Source organism: Phascolarctos cinereus, unplaced genomic scaffold, assembly GCF_003287225.1.
Source record: "Phascolarctos cinereus isolate Bilbo 61053 unplaced genomic scaffold, phaCin_HiC Scaffold_1;HRSCAF=81, whole genome shotgun sequence".
Lineage (NCBI taxonomy): Eukaryota > Metazoa > Chordata > Mammalia > Diprotodontia > Phascolarctidae > Phascolarctos > Phascolarctos cinereus.
Window position 1 is genome coordinate 238,471,281 of NW_027555514.1, and position 10,621 is coordinate 238,481,901.

Sequence of the window (10,621 nt, forward strand, 5' to 3'; positions counted from 1 at the left end):
AAAGAGAGTATCAGTGAGAAGGTGACATCACAGATCCTCTTAAGGCCTTTCCTCGTATCAATGAATACTTTCTAGCACCTGAACTAACCTGGTCATGCCCCTTTCATTATCATTAGTTCTTGCAGCTGTCACAATGACAAATTCAATATGTCCATTCTCATATTTGCTCAGGAAACAAATCGGTGCATTAGGAGCTACTTAAGCAGAAAACATGGCTCTGCCCTCCTCTCTTTCTTTTTCCCTTACAGGTCCCCAAGCTCCAATAATGTCACACTTAATTGTCAGGATCTGCTATCATGGCGCATTTCATTAACAAGCATTCTATCTTACATCTGTACAGCCCATTACAGTTTACTCAGCACTCTCACAATCATTACCTCACTTTATCCTCCCAACAACCCTGGGAAGGAGATAGCACAAGTCCTCCTCCCCATTTTACTGATGAGGAAATGGCTTACGAAATTTAAATGACTTGCCCAAAGTAACTTCTGCTAAGAAACATGTGGACCAGGACCCGGTCAAATTACTCTCTTTGTACATGTTGATTGCTTCTGTAATAAAGCAGAGATTTAATTATAATAATAGCTGCCATTGATAAGGCACTTTATGATTTTCAAGCGTCTTTCATATCCTTTATCTCTTTGGATCCTCACAATAGTCTTAAGAAGTGAATGTTACAGAACTAAGCATCTGTATGGTACCGATGAGAAACCACAGGCTGAGAAGGGTGCAATGATCTGGGCGGGGGGGAGGGAGAAATAGGGGTGGTCTCACTACTAGTTCATGAAACAAGGATTGAACCCAGATCTCCCTGACTCCAAGTCCAGAGTGGTGTGTATACATGTATATATATATCTGTGTGTGTGTGTGTGTATATATACACACATATATATACATGTATATATACATATATATATACACACATATATACATATATATACATATATACATACATATGTATATATATATCATACTGCATTCCTTCCCCCTGGATCCTAAGAGTTTCTGATTTATATATGTTATCTATGAGATCATTTCATAACATACAAATTTACCATTTAAAATTCTCTTTCCAAGAACAACTATCACAAAACCAATGAAAATGAATGTTGCAGAATTACAAGAATAACTTTGTTCCCAAAGAAGAGATATGAAAAGATTCCTCCCCCATCTTTTGCAGAGTTGTAGGGGGTAGGGGTCATGATTATTGAACACTGGAAATATTGTTGGGTTTTTTTGTTTTTGGTGTATTGATTAGTTTTGCTGATATTTTTCTCTTTTCCTCTCTACCTTTTATCTTTAATTTTTGTTGTTGTTGTTATATTGTTGGCTTTTTTGGAGGTGAAGAAAGACTATAGGGGGGAGATTAGGTAATGCAAAAACAAAAGATATCAATGAATTTTTGTTTAAAATAAAATAAAATTATTTTTCCAGCTGAAAAACTTCATAAAGAACTACGATGGGGCAGCAGCTGCATCCTTCTCCCGGGCTGTGGAGACTGTGGAAGCCAACGTTCGATGGCAAAAGTATTACAAAGAAGAACTTTTCCATTGGTTACGAAAAGCCCTCAGGCACTAGTCTGTCTCTCTTAAAGACAATGTAACATGAAATACCAGGAGAGGAAAGTAGCATCATTCAAAGGGAAATGCTTCACAGCAAAATGGCAAAGACAAGATCGGATTTGCAGGGTGTTTGGTGGGGAAGGGTCATTTTCGTTTTGTTCTCTTTTCACTTTGTTTTGTACGGGGCTTCTTCCTATCTATGAAGGTAAAATTCTTCTGTCAGAAGTAACCATGGTAGCATATGCTACTTACTGGCCCTCACTGTACAGGACCAAATACGATACCCAATGGTGCATGTTGACATCAGTCTGGAAGACAACAGTTCTGAGTAATTTGTGCATGGTCATAGGGTCCTGCCCATAATTCCAGCATGCGTTTCTTCAGTTTTGTATGTGAACTTATGTTACATCCAGGATGGGCATTATGCAAAAGCACAAAGAAGATCTATGACAATCAGTGTCATCATGAAAGAAGAAAAAAGGGGGGATTCTATAGGATCCCCAATATTTACATGATGTGAAACAATCCTTGCAGGATTGGTACCAATTATTGAGCACTTAGATTGTCTATCAGTGATTATCAGGATGCCAACTCTTTCTTTGAGTTAATACTATGTTCACATAGAATGCATTTAGATACTGTATAGATATCTGTATATCTCTAGTGGAAAGCACCACATATATATGGTATACTATATTCTCCACATGTTGAAAACAATGAACCTCTTTTGATCAATGAAAAGTTCTCTATTTCTAAACTTATGCAAACTTTGAAGCTGCTTGGAAAGACTCTCTTGCCTCTCGGGGAATTAAGGCAGTAAACATTCAGGATGGTTCCCTCAAACTGCTATGGGTTCTTTAGCCATTTTCATGGATGATGGGTCTTAGTCCAGTGCATAGACATGAAACTCAAACCAATCAGGTGTACCAACAGGTCGTTCATTCACTTGAATGCTATAACACAAAAAGGTAGATAATGTTTTCATGGTTGGGATAGAGAGAGGAGTGCTCCTCCCTCCTCCCATAAAGAAAACAGAGGAAAAAAAAGAAAATACATGTTGTCAAATCTAAGTATTGTTGTTGTACTCAATTTTTCCATTTCATAAATGTACATGCATAGATGTATTTATAGTTCCCAGTGCAGAGAATGTGATTTTTTTCTTATGTTATTTTATTTCATGTGTCACTTTAAAGTAACCTAGGAGATGAATGCTATTTTAGAATCTCCCTGAGTGCCTGTATTTGTGTGTGTCCTCCCAATCTTCCATCAAGCAGCCATACCTCAGAGAGTCTACTAGTGTTTAATGACCTTTGACACCAGTTGTGCCATCTGTTAGGGATGAAAAGTGACTCTTCTTGTGTCATTGTATAAAGCTTTTCTTTTGCAAAGACTTTGCCGTGCTGCCCAAGAAGGCACAGAATAGCCCTTTCCGTAGTTTTATGTCAAAGAAAAGTCATTTGTGTTTGAAATGTTATTTCTGCTTGGTAGAAACAACCATTGGTCAAACTCCACCCAGTTCAGATTTAAATTGATCATTAGCAATTATCAGCCAGATCTATTGTGTGTAAAAAATGAATGATGCATACTGCTTGTAAACCAAGTGCTTGTGAATTAATCCCTTATGGGTGGTTGCCACTCTTAGCAAGATCTCCTTGCAAACTACCAAAACAAGTACCAGTATCTTGAAGATATGTCGAATGCTAGTAAAATATTAAATCTTAATAACTAGAGCCATAAATTAATTTGAAATTGGTAGGAAAGAGGTACAATTTCCCTCAACCATATAACAAGCTAACTCCTGAAATTGAATTTCATTCTTTTGGCATTAATATCCATCACCTCTCTTTGAATTTCCCAACAGTGCATTCATGTAATACACATCAACATTAAACGTTCTGCATGAAGGCATGAATATGGTGTTAGCACGCCTTTTTGATGTCTGCTGCCAAGTCTTCTAAATATCAACTTATTGACATGAACTGATATAACTCAGTTACTGTTGTGAAGAAATGTTGTCAAAAAGTGTCTCCTCTACCAATACCTACTATGTGCATCTGCAAACTACTTAATCAGGAATGCTAAGTCCATATAATAAGAATATGTACATTCCAGTCTAACGTACTGGTCGCAATCTTGGACCCATGCCACGGATTGATCACCGATGGGTTAATGTGCTGGGCAAATTGAAACAAAAGTATTATAAGTGAACATCCTGTTTATGTGAAATGAATTATAGGGAATTTCTTGCATTTCCCCTTACTGATCTGTTTATCTAATCAATAATGCCTTTTTATTAAGCTGAGTGGTTTTTAGTTACTCTGTGAATAATTTTTACTGCTCTGCAAATATTTTAGTGGCCTTGAGCAAGTACAATATCAAATTCTAAGTGTATATTTGTACATATTGTTCAATACCTCATATTGTCCTTGCTCTGCAGTACAGTAGTGAGAGGGATAAGTTGATATTTCTGTTTTATTCCTCATTTCTTCATAGTTTAGTCTCTTCATTATTTTAAACTATGCTAGGCTTCACTTTTTTCCCCCAGTAACTAAGATACATTGAGGTTTTTTTTTTTAAATAATAAAATAACCATATTACAGCTCCTGAAAACATTTGTAAAATATTCTTATAAAATTCTGTTTATATATATTATATGTTTTGTTCATTGTTCTCCCTTTTTTTTTTAAATTTTTTCATGAAAATAACTTGTTTGAGAGTGTTTACCACTTGGGCTGCAAGTTGTAGATTCACTTTATTTTAATGGCCTGATGTAGGTCAAAATATATTTTTTTATTCCAGAAAGGAAAGATTAACTTAGTCCCTAAAATGGGAAATTATCAAGGAGAATAAAGCATGCAATCATTGTAAAGAGAAGCGGCATGGCGTAATGGACAGAGGACTGGGCTTGAAATGGATATATCCTGTGTTAAATTCTCACCTCTGACACTTCTTGGCTTTATGACCCCAGAGAAGCCACTTTGTTTACCAGTGCCCCAGGTAACAACCTAAAACAAATACTTACTTATAGGCAATTTGTCATCCTTCATTGGTGGAGGCAGTTTCCATACCGGGAGTTTTCTCTACACAGATAAAAATTATAGTTCTGGACCAAAGCATATTAAAACACAATTTTTATCAAAATATTTCGCTTTGAGATTTTGATAGCCAATTTTAAAAGCTAAGAGTCTATCAGTGCTTGATCTGTGGTAACAGATCTCAGCTGTGTGTTTAGAGTTGCTTATTTAGTTTGATTTCTAAGGGACTCATACAATTTTGTATCATGCTTACCCAGTATCATAAGTGACCCTTTGCAAATGTCATAATAATCGTTTACTTTTTTGTATTGCTTTGTTTTAAAAGTATTTTTATGTACATCTTCATTTTATCCTCATAGTTACCTATGGGAGAAGTTGGACAGATATCATTGTAATTCTGATTGTAGATATGAGAAAAGTGAAAATCAAAGGTATAACATAACTCATGATATCAGCTAGTTATCAAGAAAGCTAGCATTGGAACCCAACATCTCTTTGAGTATTCTTTTCCCTTCACTACCTTGCTTCCCTACATATTACATAGTATAATACACATAACTTTAAGCATTGTCATTTCATTGAAAAGCATGCCAAACACTTGAAGAAAAGATAAGACATATTAAAATATATACCATATGGCTATTTTACATGGATGCATATCCAAATGAAATTTTAAAAATGAAAATTTTAAAAATTCCATCCATTATCTCTAAATTTGATCTATATGACACCAAAAATCTAGATATTGGGAAATATTTAGAAATGGCTGGATATTTGGAAGAGATCAAATTTATGAATAATATTTTTCACTTTTTAGCTCTTGTGTAGCCTGCTGTAGACATGGCCTCAAGGTTTTAGTTTTCTTAATTAGCAATCTGGTTTATTCTTATTGGAAATCTTCCTAGGCGATGGAGATATCTTCAGGTAACTCACTATGTAGAGTGAAATGATGAAATCATGTCAGTGTAAATCATTGATGGTAACATATGGGAGTCTCATTCTCTCAATATCAACTTTTTTTTTTTGCAAAAGTCTTTGCAAATGGGCTCAGTTATATTGAGAAACTGAGATATGCTTTTGTCTGCATCCCATTAGGTACAGTAAGTCAAAACTAAGGAAGGCTTTCATAGGATATTTCATTGTACATATTGCATAGATTTAAATTCCATTAATATCATCATTACTGATAATTTTTTCCCTTAAAGAAGTGATAGTATTTACAGGTGTTTACATTTATCTTCTTAAATACTTTTGAGGATACAAGGACTATAGCTGTGACCAGTAGAAGACCTAGGAAATGGAAAATGAATATATTGGCACCCATTTTCCCTTAACAAGGAGTGACGAAGTGAGTTATGTGACACTATGATTTGTGATAAATGTGACAATAGTTGTACAAGTAGTAATCCCATCATTACCTAGTTCTCAGAAAAGGTATTTAGGTAGCTTTTTTATTCCATTTCAGAGCAACTAATACTTTATGCAGCAACAGATGATGGTATACAGAGCTACACGTAACATCTTAAAAGTGTATCAGAAGATCATTAATTTGGACTCAGTTGTGAGCTAAGTTGTCTCTCCTGATACCTTAAGGATCTGTAATTTTGTCAGTTTGGGTACTCCTTCCATTGACCTCACCCCTATGACTTTATTCTATTGTCTTAGAGAGTTGGTTTGATTAGAAAATTCATCATGTTGCCAACCTGCTGAGGTTCTTATCTTTACATTACTTTTGAAAGAATATTTGGTAAGCTAACGAATAATTTCAGTAAGTTGACAGGTAAATGAGTAAGCCTACTTAAAAAACAAACTTTAAAAAACTCTTAAAACCTTTCTACATTTTTCCATAAACTCTATGCTAATTAGTGGATCAGTCATTTTTTCAGTCATGTTCTACTGTTAGTGCCCCCATTTGGGGCTTTCTTGGTAAAGATACTGGAGTGGTTTGCCATTTCCTTCTCCAGCTCATTTTACAGATGAGGAAACTGACCAAAAATAGGGTTAAGTGACTTGCCGAGGTTCACACAGCTAATAAGTGTCTGAAACCAGATTTGAACCCACAAAGATGAGTCTTGGTGACTCCAAGCCTAGCACTCTATCCATTGAGTCACCTACCTGCCCAACTAGTTATCTACTACTCTTATGTATTTATCAAAATAGTTCAGTAGGACATTACTAGGTCTTCTCTGTCCAAATTACTATTTACATATGATTATAATATTTCTTTCAAATTATTACATCATCCAGACTTTTGTGTAATTCAAAGTGAATGAGGTTTTACCCAATTTCTGTGGATTAGTGAGGCTTGACCAACTTTGAGTCCATTTCTAGCTTTGCCTTCATAATTATTCTATCTGTGTTGTGTTACTTGTTGATTCAGGACCAGATAACTTGAAAAAAAAAAAAAGAAAGAAAGAAAGAACAAACCTGTACTATGACAGCTTTTATTCCCACTTTTTTTCAAGATCTTTGTAAAGTTTGACTCTCATTGTTTAGGTAAGAGATCTCTTTCAAAAAGAATCAGTTTTAATTACCAAAAGCTAGAAAACAATTCTAAATTAAAATACACAGTACATTCATGGATTTTATTTTTAGATCGGCATTTTAAGCAACATTCAGAAATTACCTGGTTCCTTTTGTGTACTCACCTTTTCAAGTTTCAGAGTCATTTACCTAGCTAATAAAGCAAATTCAAAGTCAATCTACAAGTAATTGTGCCAAGGTTAGATATAGCAAGAGGCAAGGACCTATGGTTAACATTGAAAAAATACAGAATAGGTGCTAATCTTAGGCAAATAACTAATTCTTCTCTAAGTTTAGTGAGTTGTATTTATAATCAATTTATAGCTCCACCGTCTTTCTTCTTTCATTTATTTTTGCTAGCAATAGTCAAACAGTCTAACATTTTTTTTTGCTAAGTTACCTACCATATAGAAATAGAAATCTGCTATGAAAAAAATAAGTCTGGTCAGTTTAGAAAATGTGATAATTATTAGTTCTTCATCAGATACTTTTCTAATGTGTTCAGTTTGTTGATTTCATAAAAAGTAAATATATTTTAGGTTACAGCTCCTTAATTTGTACCTTGGTTTAGTAGATGTTTGGGAAATAATCTGTTAAGTTAATGAATGAAGTGAATGAGTGCCAGTATTTTAACTTTTTAAGATAAATTTGAAGAGATGTGTTTGTCTGAAAATACCTGAGCTATGTCTGAAAATGCAAAGTGTAAACATTATCTTTAAAAAAAAAATTTGTTTGCTGTAGGCAAAATGTGATTATTCTAACTTCTTTGCTTCTGCATAAGAAAACATGATTCAGATCATGGAGCTATGTTGATATCCATAAGGCCAGCTTCCTCCATGAAAACTATAAACATTTTTCTGTTAGATTAGTAAAACCATAGATTTAGAGTGAGAAAGAGACCAAGGATTCTCCCATATTTATGATCATGGAATCATAGATTTAGAATTGAAAGAAACATTGAGGTTATCTCAAAGTCTTATGGAAATGGATGGGGGGGTACATATTGACTTAGAAAATCACAAATTGATATTATCTGTGTTGTATTTGTATTTATTTTGTTAAACAGTTCCCGTTTGCACTTTATTCAGGTTCAGGCTGCACTCTGGAGTCTTTCTGGCCATGAGCTTGACACCTCTGACTAGTCTACCCCATTTCTTTTATAAATGGGGAAACTGCAGAAGAAAAATGTTCAGCTCAAATGTTAAGAATGTAACAGCAAAATTAGGATTTAAACCCAAACCATCTGACTAAATGTATATTGCAATGTATTTCACAGCACTGTGAGAAGCTGCTAAACAGAACACGTCAGTCTGTATGCTGGATGTAAATAATTGCAGTTACAAACTGAAAATGTAAGTTCATCATTGGTCCACAGAGTTGAAAAGATGAATTGATATGTAAGATGGGAAAACTGTCCAGACCATAGTTTTTGGTCAAAATGATTAGCAACAATCAATCTGTTAAAGGAGTGAGATTGGAATAATCAATAATCCTGAGTCTTTGCACAGTAGTGCAAGTGGATACCCAACTCATTAAAATAATATTTCTAATAACTGAAAGTTATCATTGGAAATATCTGTATTGTATGTCTAAGCCCAATCCATCTAAGACATCTGGCTTAGCCTGACCTGACTCTGGATAGGTTAACATTCTAGCTAATCTCTACCATGTTTATTTTTGTGTAACCTAGACATTCTTTTCAACAGACATTAGTTATGCATCTAGTAGGAGGATTAAAAAAATATTTGGAGCAAAATAAAGTTAGAGCTATCTGCCTTGGGCAGGTGTCACCTTAGCTTTTTATCTATTTATTAGTTTTTTCATCCATCACAGATTTCTTGAACACTCACTGTGTACAAAGCCGACTGGGGAAATCAAATTCCCTACCCTCAAGGAGGTTACATACTATTAGGGAGAAGAATCATTTTAGTATGACAGTATTTAACGTCATTATTTATTAAAATTCGCTTGTACTATCACTCCTCAGAATTTTAATATACATTTTTTTCCTCAAGTCAGAAGTGTGGTATGCCATTTAAATATTGCATAATGATACTTTCACACACATTTTTTAAAAAGTCACTTGAATTCTAATGGTGTGAATTGCAAGAGTTAGACAAGGTAAGCATTTGAATATATTGTCCAGGTTTCTTGTTAACAAAATATTGTTTTTGAAAACAGGTCAAGTCTTTGTAGCCAAAATAGTTGCAGATTATGCAATTATCGGGTTACTTTAAAGGGTCAGGGGTAGTGGGATCTATCTTCATTGGGAATTTGGATACTATGAAATCAACAATTCAAAGCTTTTATGTTTTGTGATAACTTTATGCACACACATACATATATATGTGTACTATATGTAAGTGCAGGAAGAGACCAGGGTGGAATTAAGTGGATAGAGAACTGGCCTTGGAGTCACAAAGACCAGGATTCAAGTCTTAGCTTTTGTTTATTCTGGCTGTGTGACCCTAAGAAAATGGTTTAACCTTGAGGTGCCTCAAGCAATTATCTAAGACTTTAGGTTGCAGAACCAGTACTGATCTGCCTTGTAGAGAGTTTCCTTTCTAGGGAGCAATCTACATTGATGAGATCACAAGCATGAATTTATCCACACCTATGAGAGAGGCAGCCTGGCATAATGAATTGAATGCCCTATTTGGAGTTAGGAAGACTTGGGTTTGAATGCTATCCCTGATGCTAACTATATGACCCTGGGTCTTGGGCAAACCCGTATGTCTACTAAGTCATAGCATGGTGGTGATCTGCCTCTATGTAGGCAGTTCCTATAGTAGGAGTTCATCCACAAATATGTGTGTATGTAAAATTATGTGATTATATAATGACATTTTCTTTAATGGATTATATTTATTAGCATAAAGCATATTTACCTAAAGACCAACACCTATGTAAACAGACTGATTGAAAATATGCCAAATTAAAACCCCTTTTTTCTTTTCTTTTAAATTTTTTAGAATTTTGGGAAGAAAAAAATTTTTAGTCAAAACAATTATCACTCAGCAATGAAAGCATTTACCAAATAAATGATTTTGTGTTACAGTTTACCAGAAAAATGTTTTCTATGGTATGCCTTTTAAAATTATTCAGTAAATATTGAGTATGTATTCAATATGAAATTTTTATTCCATTCTAACCAAGCACTAACAAAATGGATTTTTCTAAATAAGAAACTTTATCTTCTGTATTTTAAGCAGAACAAATTTGAATTTTGCCTCTGATAATAAAATTTTGTACAGTAATATGTAATTCATCACTGTCTTAATTTTCTGACATGTAGGGACAAGGCTAAGAGAAATAATAACATCAGAGGATATATATATATATATATATAATATATATATAGTCTCTGTTTTCATTTGAGAAACCATTTTAACAATTCTCTGTATACACAGGGTAGAAACCTAGAAAAAGAAAATAGCATATTCTCCTTCATAATATGAATGTTTAAGAAAAAATTATGTGCTGGGCCTAGAAAAAAGAAGT

The 10,621-nt window shown here is 34.2% G+C and overlaps 1 protein-coding gene across 1 annotated transcript in view; it reads left to right on the forward strand.

The window, feature by feature from the left end:
* TRHDE (thyrotropin releasing hormone degrading enzyme) overlaps positions 1-10,380 on the forward strand; it is a 461,792-nt gene extending 451,412 nt beyond the window's left edge. Inside the window, exon 19 of the mRNA XM_020968898.2 lies at positions 1,435-10,380. Within this exon, the coding sequence (XP_020824557.1) occupies positions 1,435-1,578 (144 nt within the window). The 3' untranslated portion in view covers positions 1,579-10,380. The remainder of the gene's footprint in view (positions 1-1,434) is intronic.
* Positions 10,381-10,621: the final 241 nt, after the last annotated feature.